This window comes from Oncorhynchus kisutch, linkage group LG14, assembly GCF_002021735.2.
Source record: "Oncorhynchus kisutch isolate 150728-3 linkage group LG14, Okis_V2, whole genome shotgun sequence".
Lineage (NCBI taxonomy): Eukaryota > Metazoa > Chordata > Actinopteri > Salmoniformes > Salmonidae > Oncorhynchus > Oncorhynchus kisutch.
In genome coordinates, this window is record NC_034187.2 from 72,479,090 (window position 1) to 72,503,536 (window position 24,447).

The window sequence follows — 24,447 nt, forward strand, 5'->3', positions numbered from 1 at the left end:
CCTCAAATCCAAAGTTCTCCTGCAACAGGGTGATCAAATTAAGATCCTACATCTGTATGGTGAGAGCCTTGGGTTAACTTCATGCTGCACAAGCTAATGGGGATCCTTAATAAATACTGTACATGGTGCCTGCAGAGTCTGCATTCACCCCGGTGTGTTGTACTGAGCTAAGCCTCTAACACGCTCATTTCCCAATCTTTCAGAGGGAATCACTGGCTAATTGAAGCGCTGCAGGAAGTTGACATCTAGGTCCAGGAATTAGAGATGTACTAATGAATGATGGTAGATGTTTAATCGTTAGTCGGAGGGCAGGTTCTGTAAGATTAGCGGTTCACCACCCCCCCAACCCTGGTGTCGTTTTAGCTGTGTCTTTGGCCCCTCTCTTGTGTCACACCACTTAATTGATCAATTAAAAATATTTTATGAATGAATGTCTGGGCTCAAGCAACGAGCTTTAGGGTTATGAACCTGAACAGCTGTCTGTGTCTGGGCTCAACCACTGAACCACAGGGTTATGAACCTGTACAACTGTCTGTGTTTGGGCTCAAGCACCGAGCCATGGTTATCACCAAGCCTCGGTTATGAAACTGAACCGCTGTCTTGAACATCACCATGTCATCATTTAGTTTCTTGTCTGGCCCGCCTGACCTGCAAGCATTGGCCTTGTTGTCCCGCCCACACGCCTCTCCTCTCTCCCTAATCAGTGCGTCAAGAGAGACTCTGCGCAGCAGGAAGAAGTCCGACTACAGCCTAAACAAAGGCTCCAACGCTCCCATCCTGACCAACACAACCCTCAACGTGATCCGACTGGTCGGTGAGTAATCTTTTCCTTCTGTTCCTCTCCTCTGTTCCTCTCCTTTCACCTCCCAGAAGCTTCCAATACACTAAGTGATGACGGTGGTGACCCCTTTCTCGCCGCAGAGACCTTTATAATGGCACCAATTAACAAGCTAAATGCACATTAAGAATGTGAGGATCCAGGACCCTGTTCCCAAGGCTACCTGCCATCATTAGCCTGTTGTATCCCCTTCAAACCCCTGTGACATTTCATTTCTTAAGCGCAATTTAAACATCTGTCAGTTGTGATGTGTCTGGGCCCGAGCTGTCAAATTGGTTTCCTTCGCAAATTGAAACCCCTCCTTTTGATTTATTTTAATCGGAGAAGAATAAATGTAATTATGATAAGCAAGGTTAAAGAAATCTCAAATTTGTCAAAGGTATTAAACGACTTTCTGAATGACCAGCGCAGTTCACTGCGGTACATTTTATTCAACCAACAGCATTTCAGATGCATAATAGTACATGTATACTTTAAAACATAGTAAGTAAAATAAAATAAATCCTCATCTGGGTTGTACTGTAGCATTCACTGAAAGATAAAGTGAGAAAGTGCCGGTCTAAGCTCAAAGTCGAGTGGCTGTTTCATCAGTTCTGATTCAATGGTAACCTTGTTACAGCCCTGTGCTTTGTAGCCGTTAGTTTTTATGAACATTTTCTCAAATTAAATTCCATCCCCTCAGAGTACATGTAAATGCTCCATTGGCAAGGCAGATTATTATTATAACCCCCCCTCTCTCAAGGATACTATTCTATTATGATTGACTTCAAACATCAGAGATTACATTACTATGGGAGTCTGTGGGACCTAATGTTACCCCAGCTCCAATGTTGCCTGCTTTAGTTGGATATGATGAGCGGTTGATACCCTTTACGTTCCAGGAGATATTATAGAGGTCGGAATATAAAATAGATTAAGTCAGTCGTTTCATCACATTCTACTTGTGTTTTCATTTGGTGCAGTGCTGATGTGAAACATCCTGTCAAATGTTTGGCATTCTGATCACAAGTTTAACGCCAATATTAAAAACCAATGTCATAGCTACCGTGCACACTTATATAACGTAGGTACAGGACGTAATGACGCCACGTAAAATGTTGCACTACACGTGCAACACAGCAATCCTGACTTAGCCCACAATGTCTGCTGTGTGGATCGGGCAGTCAACAAGTCGAGCAGTCATTTGAAAGAGTAAGAACATTTCAGCGAGACAACTCAATGGTGAAATCCATTAAAGCCAAGATAATGGAATTCATTGCCCTTGACAATCAACCGTTCTCTGTCGTGGGTGATTTTGGCTTTAGCTGACTGGTCGAGCACCGGTACTATCTTGGAAATATTCAGTCAATAATATTTCTCAAATACCGGAGACTGTGAGTTCAAATAGACCTTTATTACAACATAATAAAAGCTGAGCTGGTTCATGAAAACTACTGCCTTTTCTACCTTGGCACACACTTCTTATACATTTTTCCTCCTTACGTCACAGACATAGTAACTCCTCTTAATGACTCATCCCCTCTGGCATTTAGCCACCGTTATCTTATTGCCTTGCACTGAGTTTAGTTTGGCTTCATATTAGGGAATGTAAACTGTAGAGCCTCACCGATAGTTTAAAAATACAGACAGGTACTCTCCTTAAGACAGGTGCATGAATGTGGGACCAAAGCAACAGCAACTTTACAGAAATAACCAGAATTGTCATCCTGCTAACTCCTCTGAAAGGGACACCCATGTTCTGGTAAAGTCCCAAAATGTGTAATCATAGCAACAGTATATATTAGGCCATAACACCGTTACAAATATAAACAGTCATGTCCACTCCCCAGACAAGTGCATGTCTAATGGTGTCTAATGATCCAGAGCACATATAGAGAGCACTAGTTTTGCGGACTCTCCTGAAATCTATTTTCAGACGTTGCCCTACCGAAGTTACTCAGGAATAGCGTCACTGATATTAGCTTCACAACATACAGTTGAAGTCGGAAGTTTACATACACCTTAGCCAAGTACATTTAAACTCAGTTTTTCACAATTCCTGACAATTAATTCCAGTAAGAATTCCCTGTCTTAGGTCAGTTAGGATCACCACTTTATTTTAAGAATGTGAAATGTCAGAATAATAGTAGAGAGAATGATTTATTTCAGCTTTTATTTATTTCATCACATTCCCAGTGGGTCAGAAGTTTACATACACTCAATTAGTATTCGGTAGCATTGCCTTGAAATTGTTTAACTTGGGTCAAACGTTTCGGGTAGCCTTCCAGAAGCTTCCCACAATAAGTTGGGTGAATTTTGTCCCATTCCTCCTGACAGAGCTGGTGTAACTGAGTCAGGTTTGTAGGTCTCCTTGCTCACGCACACTTTTTCAGTTCTGCCCACAAATGTTCAATGGGATTGAGGTCAGGGCTTTGTGATGGCCACTCCAATACCTTGACTTTGTTGTCCTAACTTTGGAAGTATGCTTGGGGTCATTGTCCATTTGGAAGTCCATTTGCGACCAAGCTTTAACTTCCTGACTGATGTCTTGAGATGTTGCTTCAATATATCCACATAATTTACCATCCTCGTGATGCCATCTATTTTGTGAAGTGCAGCAGTACCTCCTGCAGCAAAGCACCCCAACAACATGATGCTGCCACCCCCGTGCTTCACAGTTGGGATGGTGTTCTTTGGCTTGCAAGCCCCCCCTTTTTCCTCCAAACATAACGATGGTTATCATGGCCAAACAGTTCTATTTTTGTTTCATCAGACCAGAGGACATTTCTCTAAAAAGTCCAATCTTTGTCCCCATGTGCAGTTGCATTCTGTAGGTTGGCTTTCTTGGGTGGTTTTGGAGCAGTGGCTTCTTCCTTGCTGAGCGGCCTTTCAGGTTATGTCAATATAGGACTCGTTTCACTGTGGATATAGATACTTTTGTACCTGTTTACTCCAGCATCTTCACAAGGTCCTTTACTGTTGTTCTGGGATTGATTTGCACTTTCCGCACCAAAGTACGTTCATCTCTAGGAGACAGAACACGTCTCCTTCCTGAGCGGTATGACAGCTGAGTGGTCACATGGCGTTTATACTTGCATACTATTGTTTGTACAGATGAACGTGGTACCTTCAGGCATTTGGAAATTGCTCCCAAGGATGAACTAGACTTGTGGAGGTCTATGCTGATTTCTTTTAATTTTCCCATGATGTCATGCAAAGAGGCACTGAGTTTGAAGGTAGGACTTGAAATACATCCTCAGGTACACCTCTAATTGACTCAAATTATTAGCCTATCAGAAGCTTCTAAAGCCAAGACATAATTTTCTGGAATTTTCCAAGCTGTTTAAAGGCAGTCAACTTAGTGCATGTTAACTTCTGACCCACTGAAATTGTGATACGGTGAAATATAAGTGAAATTATCTGTCTGTTAACAATTGTTGGGAAAATTACTTTGTAAACTATAGTTTGTTAACAAGAATTCTGTGAATTGGTTGAAAAACGAGATTTAATGACTCCAACCTAAGTGTATGTAAACTTCCAACTTCAACTGTACATACTATGGAACGCTGTTTGGGTGTCAATAAAGATACAGTGGAACTGTCAAAGCTGTAAAAAAAAAAAAAGTCTGCAAACAAGCAAACACCGGTCACGAATGATGTGTTTACAATATCGCGTTGGTAATAAAGCATATTTTGTTCGACCGCAACTTCTGCGGTAGCTAGCTTTAGCTTGGTACCTAGCTAGCACCAATACAACCAGCCTGAAAACAATGACTAGTAGAAACTGCAGTCATTTTCATTATTCTTAGCAATGATTTAGGAATCCTTGTGAGTAAGTATTAGCTAGGTTGCCACTTGATGTTCGCCTATTGAAATTGAACTTCAGTTCATGAAGATAAATAGCTAGCCAGCTACTTAACCCTGTTGCCCAAATCTAACATTATAAGCAGCCAGCTAGCTTCATCTGGCTTGTGAGGATCGACCGGACCGGGTTATGTGTTGTGAAGCTAGCCACAATAATTAGGCACAATAGTGGAATTTGCGGTTTGCCTTCAAAATAAGTATGTCATTGACATTGATGCAAATGAATACAAATAGTTATGCCATACTTTTATTTTGAAGGCTAACTGCAAAGTCCACTATTGTGGCTAATCCTTATTGTGGCAAGTTTCACATAGATGGGTCCGACCACCAAATCAAATATTATTTGTCACATACACATGGTTAGCAGATGTTAATGTGAGTGTAGTGAAATGCTTGTGGTTCTAGTTCCGACCATGCAGTAATATCTAACAAGTAATCTAACCTAACAATTTCACATCTACCTTCTACACACAAGTGTAAAGGTAAGAATATGTACATAAAAATATATGAATGAGTGATGGCCGAACGGCATATGCAAGATGCAGTAGATGGTATAGAGTACAGTATATAGATGAGTAATGTAGGGTATGTAAACATTATATAAAGTGGCATTGTTTAAAGTGGCTAGTGATACATTTATTACATCAATTTTTTCATTATTAAAGTGGCTAGAGATGAGTCAGTATGTTGGCAGCAGCCACTCAATGTTAGTGGTGGCTGTTTAACAGTCTGATGGCCTTGAGATAGAACCTGTTTTTCAGTCTCTTGGTCCCTGCTTTGATGCACCTATACTGACCTCGCCTTCTGGATGATAGCGGGGTGAACAGGCAGTGGCTCGAGTGGTTGTTGTCCTTGAGGATCTTTTTGGCCTTCCTGTGACATCGGGTGGTGTAGGTGTCCTGGAGGGCAGGTAGTTTGCCCCCGGTGATGCATTGTGCAGACCTCACTACCCTCTGGAGAGCCTTTACGGTTGTGGGCAGAGCAGTTGCCGTACCAGGCGGTGATACAGCCCGACAGGATGCTCTCGATTGTGCGTCTGTAAAAGTTTGAGTGTTTTTGGTAGAGGTCGACTGATTTATGATTTTTCACGGCCGATACCGATTATTGAAGGGCCAAAAAAAGCCGATACCGATTAATCGGACAATTCTTTTTTTTGGTTTGTAATAATGACAATTACAACAATACTGAATTAACACTTATTTTAACTTAATATAATACATCAATAAAGTCAATTTAGCCTGAAATAAATAATGAAACATGTTCAATTTGGTTTAAATAATGCAAAAACAAGGTGTTGGAGAAGAAAGTAAAAGTGCAATATGTGCCATGTAAGAGAGCTAATGTTTAAGTTCCTTGCTCAGAACATGAGAACATATGAAAGTTGGTGATTCCTTTTAACATGAGTCTTCAATATTCCCAGGTAAGAAGTTTTAGGTTATAGGTATTATAGGACTATTTCTCTCTATACCATTTCATAGACCTTTGACTATTGGATGTTCTTATATGCACTTTAGTATTGCCAGTGTAACAGTATAGCTTCCGTCCCTCTCCTCGCTCCTACCTGGGCTCGAACCAGGAACACATCGACAACCGCCACCCTCGAAGCATCGTTACCCATTGCTCCACAAAAGCTGCGGCCCTTGCTGTGCAAGGGGAATAACTACTCTAAGTCTCAGAGCGAGTGACTAACTAGCTAGCCATTTCACATCGGTTACACCAGCCTAATCTCGGGAGTTGATAGGCTTGAAGTCATAAACAGTGCAATGCTTGAAGCACAACGAAGAGTTGCTGGCAAAACGCACAAATGCTGTTTGATTGAATGCTTACGAGCCTGCTGCTGCCTACCATCGCTCAGTCAGACTGCTCTATCATACCATAGACTTAGTTATAACATAATAACACACAGAAATACGAGCCTTACGTCATTAATATGGTCAAATCCGGAAACTATCATCTCGAAAACAAGACGTTTATTCTTTCAGTGAAATACGGAACCGTTCCGTATTTTATCTAACGGGTGGCATCCATTAGTCTAAATATTCCTGTTACATTGCACAACCTTCAATGTTATGTCATTATTACGTAAAATTCTGGCAAATTAGGCGGCCCAAACTGTTGCATATACACTGAGTGACACAATTTCACCTGGTTAATTTTTTTTAATGTTGCCTGCTAACCTGGATTTCTTTTAGCTAAATATGCAGGTTTAAAAATATATACTTCTGTGTATTGATTTTAAGGAAGGCATTGATGTTTATGGTTAGGTACACATTGGAGCAACGATACACACCTATCGATTATATGCAACGCAGGACACGCTAGATAAACTAGTAATATCATCAACCATGTGTAGTTAACTAGTGATAGTGATTGATTGATTGTTTTTTATAAGATAAGTTTAATGCTAGCTAGCAACTTACCTTGGCTTACTGCATCCGCGTAACAGGCAGGCTCCTCGTGGAGTGCAATGAGAGACAGGTGGTTAGAGCGTTGGACTAGTTAACTGTAAGGTTGCAAGATTGAATCCCCCGAGCTGACAAGGTAAAAATCTGTCGTCCTGCCCCTGAATGAGGCAGTTAACCCACCGTTCCTAGGCCGTCATTGAAAATCAAAATCTGTTCTTAACTGACTTGCCTAGTTAAATAAAGATGAAATAAATCCATTACTGATTTCCGATTGTTATAAAAACTTGAAATCGGCCCTAATTAATTGTCCGTTCCGATTTAATCGGTCGACCTCTAGTATTTGGGGAAAGGCTGAATTTCTTCAGCCTGCTGAGGTTGAAGAGGCGCTGCTGCGCCTTCTTCACCACGCTGTCTGTGTGGGAGGACCATTTCAGTTTGTCCGTGATGTGTACGCCGAGGACCTTAACTTTTTCTACCTTCTCCACTACTGTCCCGTCAATGTGGAAAGGGGCCTCTGCTGTTTCCTGAAGTCCACGATCATCGATCATCTCCTTTGTTTTGTTGACGTTGAGTGTGAGGTTATTTTCCTGACACCACACTCCGAGGGCCCTCACCTCCTCCCTGTAGACCGTCTCGTTGTTGTCAAGCCTACCACTGTAGTTGCGTCTTCAGACTTGATGATCGAGTTGGAGGCGTGCATGGCCACGCAGTCATGGGTGAACAGGGAGTACAGGAGAGGGCTGAGAACGCACCCTTGTGGGGTGGAGTTTTGAGGATCAGCGGGGTGGAGATGTTGTTACCTACCCTCACCACCTGGGGGCGGCCCGTCAGGAAGTCCAGGACCCAGTTGCACAGGGCGGGATCGAGACCCAGGGTCTCGAGCTCCATGACGAGTTTGGAGGTACTATGGTGTTAAATGCTGAGCTGTAATCGATGAACAGCATTCTTACATAGGTATTCCTCTTGTCCAGATGGGTTAGGGCAGTGTGCAGTGTGGTTGCGATTGCGTCGTCTGTGGACCTATTGGGGCGGTAAGCAAATTGGAGTGGGTCTAGGGTGTCAGGTAGGGTGGAGGTGATATGGTCCTTGAATAGTCTCTCAAAGCACTTCATGATGACGGAAGTGAGTGCTACGGGGCGATAGTTATTTAGCTCAGTTACCTTTGCTTTATTGGGAACAGGAACAATGGTGGCCCTCTTGAAGTATGTGGGAACAGCAGACTGGGATAAGGATTGATTGAATATGTCTGTAAATTAATCAAATAAGAACTGTTTTATAAATTAGGGTTATTTTAGATGATGACACCCAGCTATATAGTTAGAAACCTAACTATAGCTTCTGAAACAGATTATGTCGTTTTGCTATGTTTTTGGGGAAGACATTGTTTGCATCCATCAGCTAACTATCTTTTTTTATGACCAGCACATTAGGTGCGCGAGACAACTTTAACAGCGTCATAGCATACGTATCGATGAATCGTTGTGACATATGGAATATAACTTATAGTGTAATCAATGTGTAATAACTAGTTAATGTATGAACTCGTTCAATTATTATGTGACGTGCAGTCATATTCAGGTCCTGATTGGTTAAGAAGCTTATTTGACACGTCATATAGTGTTATTTGATGTATCTTTTTTGACACGCAAAGACCCAAACGGCGTTCTGTAGAGATCCTGGTTGAGAATGAAACAACTGAAAAAATGAACCAAACAGCATAGTGTGTGTGTGTGTGTGTGTGTGTGTGTGTGTGTAACCTTTATTTAACTAAACAAGTCAGTTAGAACAAATTTTTATTTACAAAGACTGCACGGACGATGCTGGGCCAATTGCGTGCCGCCCTATGGGACTCCCAATCACTGCCGGATGTGATACAGCCTGGATTCGAACCAGGGACTGTAGCGACACCTCTTGCACTGAGATGCAGTGCTTTAGACCTCTGCGTCCGTGTGTGTGTTAACTATTTAACTGTACTAAAATGCTTAAAAGGCCACAGAAATGTTTAATATCGGTTATCGGTATCAGGTTTTTTGGCAAGGAAAATATTGGATATCGGTATCGGCCAAAAATGTAATATCGGTGCATCACTAATCTGAACATGTGCTGTTAATTGGCCAGAGGATATTCAATGAAATGTTCAATTCAAACATTTAGATTTGTCCTATTCACATCCTAAAAAAAAAGATGGAATTATTGAATGTGTGGCTTTTGTAACTTTGTCCAATCAGGAATATGAAAGATATAAACCATGAATGTATCTAATATTCCATCCCCTTTACTTTTTGAGTTTTGATCTTTTTTTTGTTTTGCATTTCTGTTGGTAATTGATATTAACTGATATAAACTATATTGTCATTTAACATATAATAAGGTGTAATAATATAAATGCCATTTGTAATCTCTCTCATACAGGGAAGTACATACAGATGATGAACATTCTGAAACCAATAGCCTTTGACGTCATCCACTGTGTTTCCCAGCTGTTTGATTACTACCTGTATGCTGTCTACACCTTCTTCGGCCGCAATGATATGGTACGGAAAATGACCTAATGGCGCCCAGATTAAGCCTTGACTACAAAGCTATTTCAATAGAGATTATTCATTGACCATGCTTTTTAGTCCAGGACGAGGCTTAATCTGTGTCCAGGAAACCGGTCCTGGGGGGAGACATATTACTGTACTTGACAGGCTTACGTTATGTTCATTAGTGTCCACTATGTGTTTTATCATTTTCTATATTATTTACCACGGGATTATCTGTATGTGTGCACTGCTTCTATGTTCCACCTTTCGTACACACATCACTCATGGGAAATGGTCATGGGGCTGTTGCTGAAATGACCTGAGATTGTTTTTCCCTTCTGTTGATCCAATGTCTGAGAGCTGTTTTAGTGCTTGTAATGGTGTTGTAATGGTGTTGTAATGGTGTTGTAATGGAGTTGGTTTTCATCACGTCACCCTCCTTGAAAACATTGCGTTGTTACAGATGTTGCCCAACTGTTCACTAAGATAAGGGCACACAGAGTGACAGGGCACACAGAGTGACAGGGCACACGGAGTGACAGGGCACACGGAGTGACAGGGCACACGGAGTGACAGGGCACACGGCGTGACAGGGCACACGGAGTGACAGGGCACACGGAGTGACAGGGCACACGCAGTGACAGGGGCACACGCAGTGACAGGGGCACACGCAGTGACAGGGGCACACGCAGTGACAGGGGCACACACAGTGACAGGGGCACACGGAGTGACAGGGGCACACGGAGTGACAGGGGCACACGGAGTGACAGGGGCACACGGAGTGACAGGGGCACACGGAGTGGGATGAAACCAGTATTGCGATACCGGTTAGTGTAGGGGCAAAGAAACAAAACACGAAGCAGATTTTATTTCTTTAGGAAAACAGCCCTAATGTTGGAAACATTATGATGTCATCCAGAGTCACGTGTTTATTTTCCAAGCTATAGAACACTATTTTACATATACCATGTTTTTAAAGGACCAAAGAATTTGATCTGCTTTTTTTGCCATGGAAAAAACATTGTGATACTGGTATCATTACAGGCCTACAAAACAACATTGTTTCGTTGTCACGTTAAAACTCCTCTGAGGCTATTTTAAAGAAAGAGCTTGCTGTGCTTGCAACTGTGCGACTGGTAAACCCCGGGGGAGGTGCTAATGATGTCAACAAAATGGCTGTCACATGCCAGAGTGGATGAGGCCCTGCTGCTGATCTGCTGCCTTTTTTACCTTCTATTTGCCTGTCTGTCTTTCTCTTCTCCGGTCTCTCTTTTCTCTCTATCGCGCCCTCTTTCTCTGTCTCTCTTTTCTCTCTATCGCACCCTCTTTCTCTGTCTCTCTTTTCTCTCTATCGCGCCCTCTTTCTCCTGTCTCTCTTTTCTCTCTATCGCGCCCTCTTTCTCCTGTCTCTCTTTTCTCTCTATCGCGCCCTCTTTCTCTTCTCTCTTTTCTCTCTATCGCGCCCTCTTTCTCGTCTCTCTCTTTTCTCTCTATCGCGCCCTCTTTCTCGTCTCTCTCTTTTCTCTCTATCGCGCCCTCTTTCTCTTGTCTCTCTTTTCTCTCTATCGCGCCCTCTTTCTCTTTTCTCTCTCGCGCCCTCTTCCTCTCTCTTTTCTCTCTATCGCTCCCTCTTTCTCTTGTCTCTCTTTTCTCTCTCGTGCCCTCTTCCTCTCTCTCTTTTCTCTCTATCGCTCCCTCTTCCTCTTGTCTCTCTTTTCTCTCTATCGCGCCCTCTTCCTCTTGTCTCTTCTCTCTATCGCACTAAACGTCTTTCTTCCTTACGTTTCCTCTCTCCTTCTCGTTCCTCCTCTCTCTCTTTCTTCCTTATGTTTCCTCTCTCCTTCTCGTTCCTTCCTTCTCTCTCTTTCTTCCTTACGTTTCCTCTCTCCTTCTCGTTCCTCCTCTCTCTCTTTCTTCCTTACGTTTCCTCTCTCCTTCTCGTTCCTCCTCTCTCTCTTTCTTCCTTACATTTCCTCTCTCCTTCTCGTTCCTCCTCTCTCTCTTTCTTCCTTACGTTTTCCTCTCTCCTTCTCGTTCCTTCTCTCTCTTTCTTCCTTACGTTTCCTCTCTCCTTCTCGTTCCTCCTCTCTCTCTTTCTTCCTTACGTTTCCTCTCTCCTTCTCGTTCCTCCTCTCTCTGTCTCTCTCTCTGTTTCATTCTCCATCTCTCCCATTCTCTCCCTCTGTCTCTCTTTTCTCTCTATCGCGCCCTCTTTCTCTGTCTCTCTCTCTCTGTTTCATTCTCCATCTCTCCCATTCTCTCCCTCTGTCTCTCTTCCTGCCTCGCACTCTGCCCTGCCTCGTTAGTTTCCAGTTCAATATGGCTCTCATTCATAGACACCCACACTCAAATGCTAATGCTTCATGAATATTTACAACCCCCCTTGAAAATTGATATGCACGTATAGGCTGTTATTGTGACCTATGGATGGCTTATACCATAAGTTGATATAGCCCCCCATTCCCTGAGTAATGAGCGACCATTAGTATTCAAAGGGGTAAAAGTGCCATTATATACTGCTGCGATATTGACTCTGTCACACACTTATGCTAAGATTCATTAGCTGCAGACATTTTCTTGTCCAGAGTTCATAACTCACCTTTCAGGCACTGGGGTGCAACTGGGGAAGAGGGGAAATACCTTATCCAGATGAAATGCTTTCCCTCCTCCTCCTCCTGCACTCATCCCAGAGAGAGAGAATAGATTGGCTCTCTGGGCAGTTAGCAGAAATCTTAACAATAGTGGGAGATAGTGTTTTTATTTTCCCCTCTACGGCCATCTGTCTACAGGGCTCAAAGAGGCTGATGTTGTTTACACAATATGCAAACCTACTCTGCTGCTGTCTCTCTTTCTCTCTGGGCTCACTCACTCACTCACACACACACACACGCATCATTCCCTTAAAATAAGTGGAGGAAGGGACACTCAAACAGCTCTCTCAACCCTTTTTCCAGCACTCAATCATCTGGTCCTCCAAATACAAAAACCCAACCATTTCATTATTGCTTTTGTTTGCTTTATGTTGCTCCTCCAGTTCATTGTTTTAATTTGCACCATTGGTTTTTGCTTTGTTTGTTTTCTGTTGTCCTTGCTGCTCCCAAGCCTGCCCCTAGCCTGGGTGTGCCCGGCAGGGAGGCTGGTCCGGCCAGGCCTGTTGCCCCTTTCTGCTGGGTAAGACTGGGGCTCCGGCCCCATCACTAGTAGAGTAGTGGACAGACTCATCCTTCATCAACTGCAGTGTGCTGCATGGATAAATCTTAGATCATCATCATGCTCGTCCTCACCCTCTGTTAGCCCCGCCTAGCTCTTTTTCTCTTTCACTCTCTCGGTCTCTCTCTCTCGGTCTCTCTCTCTCGGTCTCTCTCTCTCTCGGTCTCTCTCTCGGTCTCTCTCTCGGTCTCTCTCTCGGTCTCTCTCTCGGTCTCTCTCTCGGTCTCTCTCTCGGTCTCTCTCTCGGTCTCTCTCCCTCACTCTCTCTCTCGGCTCTCTCTCTCTCTGTGGCTCTCTCGCTTTCTCTCGCTCTCTCTCTCTCTCTCTCTCTCTGTGGCTCTCTCTCTCTGTGGCTCTCTCTCTCGCTCGCTCTCGCTCGCTCTCTCTCTCTCTCTCTCTCTCTGTGGCGCTCTCTCTCTCTCTCTCTGTGGCGCTCTCTCTCTCTGTGGCTCTCTCGATTTCTCTCGCTCTCTCTCTCTCTGTGGCTCTCTCGCTTTCTCTCGCTCTCTCTCTCGCTCTCTCTCTCGCTCTCTGTGGCTCTCTGGCTCTCGCTCGCTCTTTCTCGCTCTCTCTCTCTCTCTGTGGCTCTCTCTCTCTCTCTGTGGCTCTCTCGCTTTCTCTCGCTCTCTCTCTCTCTGTGGCTCTCTCGCTTTCTCTCGCTCTCTCTCTCTGTGGCTCTCTCGCTTTCTCTCGCTCTCTCTCTCTCTCTCGCTCTCTCTCTCTCTGTGGCTCTCTCACTTTCTCTCGCTCTCTCTCTCGCTCTCTGTGGCTCTCTGGCTCTCGCTCTCGCTCGCTCTTTCTCTTTCTCTCTCTCTCTCTGTGGCGCTCTCTCTCTCTGTGGCTCTCTCTCTCTCTCTGTGGCTCTCTCGCTTTTCTCTCGCTCTCTCTCTCTCTGTGGCTCTCTCGCTTTCTCTCGCTCTCTCTCTCTGTGGCTCTCTCGCTTTCTCTCGCTCTCTCTCTCTCTGTGGCTCTCTCGCTTTCTCTCGCTCTCTCTCTCTGTGGCTCTCTCGCTTTCTCTCTCTCTCTCTCTCTCTGTGGCTCTCTCGCTTTCTCTCGCTCTCTCTCTCTCTCTGTGGCTCTCTCGCTTTCTCTCGCTCTCTCGCTTCTCTCGCTCTCTCTCTCTCTCTCTCTCTCTCTCTCTCTCTCTCTGTGGCTCTCTCGCTTTCTCTCGCTCTCTCTCTCTGTGGCTCTCTCGCTTTCTCTCGCTCTCTCTCTCTCTGTGGCTCTCTCGCTCGCTCTCTCTCTCTCTCTCTGTGGCTCTCTCGCTTTCTCTCGCTCTCGCTCTCTGTGGCGCTCTCTCTTGCGCTCTCTCGCTCTCTCTTGCGCTCTCTCGCTCTCTCATGTGTGTCCTCTGCTCAGGCCTGGGTTCAGTAGTATTTCCTGACTACCTGTCCTGACCTGGAGAAACTTCTGGCCTTCGTCACAATGCCACCAGTGTCAGAACTCAAATTAGAAATTTGACCTTAAGTTTTCGATTCCAAAACCATGATCTTCCTTTGAATTGACTGTGAGTGCCTGGTGGAAAAACCAAGATCATTGCTGAGCCCAGGCTTCAATCATGAAGTGTGATGTGTCAACTGTTCTGTCTCTAGACTGGGTTACTGTAATAGAACCGCTTTTGAGAGTTTTTTTTCTTTCTCCCTTGCCCTGGACTCTTTTTGGGTTTGTGCAACCAATTTCCTGTGGTTAGCTACCGGCCCCTACTCTGTCATGGTAATGTGGTTAGCTACAGGCCCCTACTCTGTCATGGTAATGTGGTGAGCTACCGGCCCCTACTCTGTCATGGTAATGTGGTTAGCTACCAGCCAATACTCTCATGGTAATGTGGTTAGCTACCGGCCCCTACTTGGTCATGGTAATGTGGTTAGCTACAGGCCAATACTCTGTCATGGTAATGTGGTTAGTTACCAGCCAATACTCTGTCATGGTAATGTGGTTAGCTACCGGCCCCTACTTGGTCATGGTAATGTGATTAGCTACAGGCCAATACTCTGTCATGGTAATGTGGTTAGCTACCGGCCCCTACTCTGTCATGGTAATGTGGTTAGCTACCGGCCCCTACTCTGTGATGGTAATGTAGTTAGCTACCGGCCCCTACTCTGTCATGGTAATGTGGTTAGCTACCGGCCCCTACTCTGTCATGGTAATGTGGTTAGTTACCGGCCCCTACTCTCATGGTAATGTGGTTAGCTACAGACCCCAACTCTGTCATGGTAATGTAGTTAGCTACCGGCCCCTACTCTGTCATGGTAATGTGGTTAGCTACCGGCCAATACTCTGTCATGGTAATGTGGTTAGCTACCAGCCCCTACTCTGTCATGGTAATGTGGTTAGTTACCGGCCCCTACTCTCATGGTAATGTGGTTAGCTACAGGCCCCAACTCTGTCATGGTAATGTGGTTAGCTACAGGCCCCTACTCTGTCATGGTAATGTGGTTAGCTACAGGCCAATACTCTGTCATGGTAATGTGGCTAGCTACTGGCCCCTACTCTCTCATGGTAATGTGGTTAGCTACAGGCCCCTACTCTGTCATGGTAATGTGGTTAGCTACCGGCCCCTACTCTGTCATGGTAATGTGGTTAGCTACAGGCCCCAACTCTGTCATGGTAATGTGGTTAGCTATAGGCCCCTACTCTGTCATGGTAATGTGGTTAGCTACCGGCCCCTACTCTGTCATGGTAATGTGGTTAGCTACAGGCCCCAACTCTGTCATGGTAATGTGGTTAGCTACAGGCCCCTACTCTGTCATGGTAATGTGGTTCGCTACAGGCCCCTACTCTGTCATGGTAATGTGAGATGGCGGAGTAATCCACAAATCTCCCAAACTGACAAGAACCATATCTCTTTCTCTCTTTTTCTCACTCTTTATCTTTCAGACCTCTTGCCTAAATGTAGCTTCAGTGAAAAATTATACAATCTATGTCCAATAATGAGACTCCCAATGCTGTACTCATAGTACCCAATACTCATAGTACCCAATGCAGTGTAGATCCCCTGGTAGATCCCTGGTGGGCCCCCTCCTGTGATTCTATCCCTATGATTAGTTTGTGGTTAGATTGCAGTGTAGACAGGACGGTGCGTGTGTATTAACCGTGTGTGTCTGTTCTGCAGTATGAATCATCAGGTCCGGGTCTGATCAGCAGCCGACTGAGAACAACACTGAACAGAATCCAGGAGAGCCTCATCCAAATGGTAGGATAATAACTATTTCTCTCTCTGTTCCCTCTGCCTCACCCCTCTGTTCCCTCTACCTCGCCCCCCTCCTCTCTCTTTCTCTCTCTGTTCCCTCTGCCTCGCCCCCCTCCTCTCTCTCTCTCTACCTCGCCCCCTCCTCTCTCTCTACCTCGCCCTGCCTCCTCTCTCTCTACCTCGCCCAGCCTCCTCTCTCTCTACCTTGCCCCTCCTCTCTCTTTCTCTCTCTCTACCTCGCCCTGCCTCATCTCTCTCTACCTTACCCCCTCCTCTCTCTTTCTCTACCTCGTCCTTCCACTCTTTCTCTCTCTCACCCCCTCCTCTCTCATTCTCTCTCTGTTCTCTCTGCCCCTCTTTTTCCTCTACCTCGCCCTGCCTCTCTTTCTCTCTCTACCTCGCCCCCTGCCTCTCTCTTACTCTCTCTACCTCGCCCCCTTCCTCTCTCTTTCTCTCTCTCTACCTCAACCCCTCCTCTCTCTTTCTCTCTCTCTCTACCTCTCTCTTTCTCTCTCTACCTCACCACCTCTCTCTGCCTCGCCCCTCTTTTCCTCTCTCTCTACCTCGCCCTGCCCCTCTCTCTCTACCTTGCTCCCCCTCTCTCTTTCTGTTCTCTCTGCCTCACCACTCTTTTTCCTCTACCTCGCCCTGCCCCCTCTCTCTCTACCTCGCCCTGCCCCCTCTCTCTCTACCTCGCCCTGCCCCCTCTCTCTCTACCTCGCCCTGCCCCCTCTCTCTCTACCTCGCCCTGCCCCCTCTCTCTCTACCTCGCCCTGCCCCCTCTCTCTCTACCTCGCCCTGCCCCCTCTCTCTCTACCTCGCCCTGCCCCCTCTCTCTCTACCTCGCCCTGCCCCCTCTCTCTCTACCTCGCCCTGCCCCCTCTCTCTCTACCTCGCCCTGCCCCCTCTCTCTCTACCTCGCCCTGCCCCCTCTCTCTCTACCTCGCCCTGCGCCCTCTCTCTCTACCTCGCCCTGCGCCCTCTCTCTCTACCTCGCCCTGCGCCCTCTCTCTCTACCTCGCCCTGCCCCTCTCTCTCTAGCTCGCCCTGCCCCCTCTCTCTCTAGCTCGCCCTGCCCCTCTCTCTCTAGCTCGCCCTGCCCCCTCTCTCTCTACCTCGCCCTTCCCCCTCTCTCTCTACCTCGCTCTGCCTCCTCTCTCTCTACCTCGCCCTTCCCCCTCTCTCTCTACCTCGCTCTGCCTCCTCTCTCTCTACCTCGCCCTTCCCCCTCTCTCTCTACCTCGCTCTGCCTCCTCTCTCTCTACCTCGCCCTGCCTCTCTCTCTACCTTACCCCCCTCCTCTCTCTTTCTCTACCTCGCCCTTCCTCTCTTTCTTTCTCTCTGTTCTCTCTGCCCCGCTTTTTCCTCTACCTCGCCCTTCCTCCTCTCTTTCTCTCTCTCTACCTCTCCCTGCTTCCTCTCTCTTTCTTTCTCTCTCTACCTCACCCCCTCCTCTCTCTTTCTCTCTCTCTACCTCTCTTTCTCTCTCTCTACCTCACCCCCTCCTCTCTCTTTCTCTCTCTCTACCTCACCTCCTCTCTCTCTACCTTGCCCCCCCTCTTTCTCTTTCTGTTCTCTCTGCCTCGCCACTCTTTTTCCTCTACCTCGCCCTGCCTCCTCTCTCTACCTTGCCCCCCTCTCTCTCTACCTCGCCCTGCCCCCTCTCTCTCTACCTCGCCCTGCCCTCTCTCTCTCTACATCTCTCTCCACCTCTTCGCTCGCTTATTCTAGTGCACCTTTTTTTTTCTCTAACCCATCTTTTTACTCTCTAAGTCTCTCCCTCCATTCTGGCCCTGCCTATGTGTGTGGTCTAAGAAGAAATGGCGCAAGAGTGCTTGATGCTCTCCCTGTATGGCCTTGGCCCTCATTAAGCCCCCCCACCACACACACACACACACACACACACACATATTCTCCCTATCACGGCTTCCACGCCATGGAAGTGTGCTGTTTAGGTAAGTGATCTGATGAGTCTCCTGCTACAGGCCTCGCTTCTCTGTCTGTGCCTCCATATCCATATTGGCCTCAATTTCACATATAGTACAATGTAATCCAGGCTTCAATTCAACCTTTAACTGAAACATTTGTGTTGACTGCTTCCTCAGAAAAAATGAATTATGCTTTTCTCTTTATGCTGCTCATTGTATGTGATAAAAGGCATCTGAAAAAGAGGAAGTGACCAGAAGATTATCAACATAAACCAGACGCTTTTCACAAATTGCTTCTAACGACGAATGGAACTCAGTGGAGGCCATTTTTGTCTTTTATGTCATGGAGCTGTGTGTTTCTATCTTTCTATATCTTCTTCTTCTTCTCCCGTCGGAACACATCTTGGAAGCAGCTCTCACGGCTCTAAAGTAGCTCAGAGTTGTTCACTCAGTGTTTCTCTTTCACTTTAAATAGATCCTCTGGTACTTTTGTATCCTTTAGCCAGTAGTTCTTCAAATAGCGCTCATTAGCCAAAAGTGGTACCCAAAAATGGCGTTCTATGTCACATATGTGCACCACGTCATTGCTCTCTCTGTTTGTCGCGCTACTGTGTGTGCATCTTGCTAGCTGTCACTCAAATGGTGAAGGGCTGAAGCTTGTTGGCTAGAAATCAAATTGCTTGGGGGCTGACCCACGTGGGGGAAAATGTTGGGGAAAGGGCGCCACACATTTACATTTGTACATTTTAGTCATTTAGCAGACGCTCTTATCCAGAAGTGCTCAAGTGCACATCGACAGATTTTTCACCTAGTCGGCTCAGGGATTCGAACCATCGACCTTTCGGCCCGATGCTCTTTTAACCACTAGGCTACCTGCCGCACAGCTTCCAGAAAACAGTCTCTTTCAAACTAGGGATTCCATGGGTAATTAAGGTAAGACAGTATTTCTGCTCATAGATTATGCATGTATGAAATACACATTGACACTTCCATGCCCAAAGCAGGAGGTGTAAGAAAGACTTACTAGTCTCCAAAGTTCCGGAACATGTCTTATAAGAAGTCTGAGGTGAACCACTATGTCCTGAGGGGGGAACATTCTGAAAGGGACAGTCACTTTGTGACCGGTTGTCAATGGTCACCAAAGTGTTATGGTGGAAGTTCGGTCTGTATATCAATCAGTCAATGGCTGTGAGAGGTCATGAAAGGTCACGGGTGAGTTCTCAGTCTTCATTCGGTGCGTCTCATACACCATGTTTCCATACATATTTTTTATGCGAGTAAATTCATACCGTATATATATTTTTTTAAAGTCTCGACAGCTGTGATGGAAACGGTACACTTTTATAAATGCTGACAGATAATTTGTTGCCTCGACCTGGTGGGATGTTTTTGTGTAAAATGAATTATGCGGGAAATGGCGGTGGCCTTTTTTGCGCAAATATTGATATAATAACCATGAAATCAAAGTTAACTTGGAGTCACGCGATGACATGTTGTGTGGTCCTCCCACTACGACTCGTCAGGAAAGCATACAGTTTATTAGGCTGCAGATGAAATAAGTTATGATGAACTTCACAGGGTGGTGAAAGTACAAGGTGATGAGCTTGATGCTCCTATCCAGTAATGTTGATATTATTCTGGTGACATGGTGATCAATGTTTGGCTGCCATTTGACAAATAAAAGGTATCCCACTCTTATCCATAATAATCTAGTAAAATAGTCTACCTGTAGTGAAATAGTCTACCTGTAGTAAAATCAGTAATAAAATAGTCTACCTGTAGTAAAATAGTTTACCTGTAGTACAATAGTTTACCTGTAGTAAAATCAGTAATAAAATAGTCTACCTGTAGTAAAATAGTTACCTGTAGTAAAATCAGTAGTGAAATAATCTACCTGTAGTAAAATAGTCTACCTGTCGTAAAATCAGTAGTGAAATAATCTACCTGTAGTAAAATAGTCTACCTGTAGTAAAATCAGTAATAAAATAGCCTACCTGTATTAAAATCAGTAGTGAAATAATCTACCTGTAGTGAAATAATCTACCTGTAGTGAAATAATCTACCTGTAGTGAAATAATCTACCTGTCGTGAAATAATCTACCTGTCGTGAAATAGTCTACCTGTAGTGAAATAGTCTGCCTGTAGTGAAATAGTCTGCCTGTCGTGAAATAGTCTACCTGTAGTGAAATCAGTAGTGAAATAGTCTACCTGTAGTAAAATAGTCTACCTGTCGTGAAATAGTCTACCTGTAGTGAATTAGTTTAGTAGTGAAATAGTCTACCTGTTGTGAAATAGTCTACCTGTAGTGAAATCAGTAGTAAAATAGTCTACCTGTAGTGAAATAGTTTAGTAGTAAAATAGTCTGCCTGTCGTGAAATAGTCTACCTGTAGTGAAATAGTCTACCTGTAGTGAAATAGTTTAGTAGTGAAATAGTCCACCTGTAGTAAAATAGTCTGCCTGTCGTGAAATTGTCTACCTGTAGTGAAATAGTTTAGTAGTGAAATAGTCCACCTGTAGTAAAATAGTCTGCCTGTCGTTAAATAGTCTACCTGTAGTGAAATAGTTTAGTAGTGAAATAGTCTACCTGTCGTGAAACAGTCTACCCGTAATGAAATCAGTAGTATAATAGTCTACTTGTAGTGAAATAGTCTACCTATCGGATAATAGTCTGCCTGTTGTGAAAGTCTACCTGTAGTGAAAACGTTTAGTAGTAAAATAGTCTACCTGTAGTGAATAGTCTACCTGTAGTGAAATAGTCTACCAGTAGTGAAATAGTCTACCAGTAGTAAAATCAGTAGTGAAATAGTCTACCTGTAGTGAAACAGTCTACCAGTAGTAAAATAGTCTACCAGTAGTAAAATAGTCTACCAGTAGTAAATAGTCTACCGGTAGTGAAATAGTCTACCTGTAGTGAAATAGTCTACCTGTAGTGAAATAGTCTACCTGTCGTGAAACAGTATACCAGTAGTGAAATAGTCTACCTGTAGTGAAATAGTCTACCTGTAGTGAAATAGTCTACCTGTCGGAAAATAGTCTGCCTGTCGTGAAATAGTCTACTAGTAGTAAAATCAGTAGTGAAATAGTCTACCTGTAGTGAAATAGTCTACCTGTAGTGAAATAGTCTGCCTGTAGTGAAATAGTCTACCTGTCGTAAAATCAGTAGTGAAACAGTCTACCCGTAGTGAAACAGTATAGTCTCCCCGTAGTGAAATAGTCTACCCGTAGGAAACAGTAGTCTACCTGTAGTGAAATAGTCTTCCTGTAGTGAAATAGTCTTCCTGTAGTGAAATAGTCTACCAGTAGTAAAATAGTCTACCAGTAGTAAAATAGTCTACCAGTAGTGAAATAGTCTGCCTGTTGTGAAAGTCTACCTGTAGTGAAAACGTTTAGTAGTAAAATAGTCTACCTGTAGTGAATAGTCTACCTGTAGTGAAATAGTCTACCAGTAGTGAAATAGTCTACCAGTAGTAAAATCAGTAGTGAAATAGTCTACCTGTAGTGAAACAGTCTACCAGTAGTAAAATAGTCTACCAGTAGTAAAATAGTCTACCAGTAGTGAAATAGTCTACCAGTAGTGAAATAGTCTACCAGTAGTGAAATAGTCTACCAGTAGTGAAATAGTCTACCTGTAGTGAAATAGTCTACCTGTAGTGAAATAGTCTACCTGTCGTGAAACAGTCTACCTGTAGTGAAATAGTCTACCTGTAGTAAAATAGTCTACCTGTAGTAAAATCAGTAATAAAATAGCCTACCTGTATTAAAATCAGTAGTGAAATAATCTACCTGTAGTGAAATAATCTACCTGTAGTGAAATAATCTACCTGTAGTGAAATAATCTACCTGTCGTGAAATAATCTACCTGTCGTGAAATAGTCTACCTGTAGTGAAATAGTCTGCCTGTAGTGAAATAGTCTGCCTGTCGTGAAATAGTCTACCTGTAGTGAAATCAGTAGTGAAATAGTCTACCTGTAGTAAAATAGTCTACCTGTCGTGAAATAGTCCTACCTGTAGTGAATTAGTTTAGTAGTGAAATAGTCTACCTGTTGTGAAATAGTCTACCTGTAGTGAAATCAGTAGTAAAATAGTCTACCTGTAGTGAAATAGTTTAGTAGTAAAATAGTCTGCCTGTCATGAAATAGTCTACCTGTAGTGAAATAGTCTACCTGTAGTGAAATAGTTTAGTAGTGAAATAGTCCACCTGTAGTAAAATAGTCTGCCTGTCGTGAAATTGTCTACCTGTAGTGAAATAGTTTAGTAGTGAAATAGTCCACCTGTAGTAAAATAGTCTGCCTGTCGTTAAATAGTCTACCTGTAGTGAAATAGTTTAGTAGTGAAATAGTCTACCTGTCGTGAAACAGTCTACCCGTAATGAAATCAGTAGTATAATAGTCTACTTGTAGTGAAATAGTCTACCTATCGGATAATAGTCTGCCTGTTGTGAAAGTCTACCTGTAGTGAAAACGTTTAGTAGTAAAATAGTCTACCTGTAGTGAATAGTCTACCTGTAGTGAAATAGTCTACCAGTAGTGAAATAGTCTACCAGTAGTAAAATCAGTAGTGAAATAGTCTACCTGTAGTGAAACAGTCTACCAGTAGTAAAATAGTCTACCAGTAGTAAAATAGTCTACCAGTAGTAAAATAGTCTACCGGTAGTGAAATAGTCTACCTGTAGTGAAATAGTCTACCTGTAGTGAAATAGTCTACCTGTCGTGAAACAGTATACCAGTAGTGAAATAGTCTACCTGTAGTGAAATAGTCTACCTGTAGTGAAATAGTCTACCTGTCGGAAATAGTCTGCCTGTCGTGAAATAGTCTACTAGTAGTAAAATCAGTAGTGAAATAGTCTACCTGTAGTGAAATAGTCTACCTGTAGTGAAATAGTCTGCCTGTAGTGAAATAGTCTACCTGTCGTAAAATCAGTAGTGAAACAGTCTACCCGTAGTGAAACAGTATAGTCTCCCCGTAGTGAAATAGTCTACCCGTAGGAAACAGTAGTCTACCTGTAGTGAAATAGTCTTCCTGTAGTGAAATAGTCTTCCTGTAGTGAAATAGTCTACCAGTAGTAAAATAGTCTACCAGTAGTAAAATAGTCTACCAGTAGTGAAATAGTCTGCCTGTTGTGAAAGTCTACCTGTAGTGAAAACGTTTAGTAGTAAAATAGTCTACCTGTAGTGAATAGTCTACCTGTAGTGAAATAGTCTACCAGTAGTGAAATAGTCTACCAGTAGTAAAATCAGTAGTGAAATAGTCTACCTGTAGTGAAACAGTCTACCAGTAGTAAAATAGTCTACCAGTAGTAAAATAGTCTACCAGTAGTGAAATAGTCTACCAGTAGTGAAATAGTCTACCAGTAGTGAAATAGTCTACCAGTAGTGAAATAGTCTACCTGTAGTGAAATAGTCTACCTGTAGTGAAATAGTCTACCTGTCGTGAAACAGTCTACCTGTAGTGAAATAGTCTACCTGTAGTGAAATAGTCTACCTGTAGTGAAATAGTCTACCTGTCGTGAAATAGTCTACCTGTCGTGAAATAGTCTACTAGTAGTAAAATCAGTAGTGAAATAGTCTACCTGTAGTGAAATAGTCTACCTGTAGTGAAATAGTCTGCCTGTAGTGAAATAGTCTACCTGTCGTAAAATCAGTAGTGAAACAGTCTACCCGTAGTGAAACAGTATAGTCTCCCCGTAGTGAAACAGTCTACCCGTAGTGAAACAGTCTACCCGTAGTGAAACAGTCTACCCGTAGGAAACAGTAGTCTACCTGTAGTGAAATAGTCTTCCTGTAGTGAAATAGTCTTCCTGTAGTGAAATAGTCTACCCGTAGTGAAACAGTATAGTCTACCCGTAGTGAAACAGTATAGTCTACCTGTAGTGAAATAGTCTTCCTGTAGTGAAATAGTCTTCCTGTAGTGAAATAGTCTTCCTGTAGTGAAATAGTCTACCCGTAGTGAAACAGTATAGTCTACCCGTAGTGAAACAGTATAGTCTACCTGTAGTGAAATAGTCTTCCTGTAGTAAAATAGTCTACCAGTAGTAAAATAGTCTACCAGTAGTGAAATAGTCTACCAGTAGTGAAATAGTCTACCTGTAGTGAAATAGTCTACCTGTAGTGAAAGAGTCTACCTGTAGTGAAAGAGTCTACCTGTAGTGAAAGAGTCTACCTGTAGTGAAAGAGTCCTACCTGTAGTGAAAGAGTCTACCTGTAGTGAAATAGTCTACCTGTAGTGAAATAGTCTGCCTGTAGTGAAATAGTCTACCTGTCGTAAAATCAGTAGTGAAACAGTCTACCCGTAGTGAAACAGTATAGTCTCCCCGTAGTGAAACAGTCTACCCGTAGTGAAACAGTCTACCCGTAGTGAAACAGTCTACCCGTAGGAAACAGTAGTCTACCTGTAGTGAAATAGTCTTCCTGTAGTGAAATAGTCTCCTGTAGTGAAATAGTCTACCCGTAGTGAGTAGAGTCTAACGTATATAGTCTACCTGTAGTGAAATAGTCTTCCTGTAGTGAAA

The 24,447-nt window shown here is 43.9% G+C and overlaps 1 protein-coding gene across 1 annotated transcript in view; it reads left to right on the forward strand.

Moving 5' to 3' along the window:
• The window catches only part of vps50 (VPS50 subunit of EARP/GARPII complex), a 202,050-nt gene that overhangs the window by 125,310 nt on the left and 52,293 nt on the right, over positions 1-24,447 (forward strand). Inside the window, exons 20-22 of the mRNA XM_031788900.1 lie at positions 705-814; positions 9,498-9,619; positions 15,933-16,013. Coding sequence (XP_031644760.1) covers positions 705-814; positions 9,498-9,619; positions 15,933-16,013 — 313 coding nt within the window. The remainder of the gene's footprint in view (positions 1-704; positions 815-9,497; positions 9,620-15,932; positions 16,014-24,447) is intronic.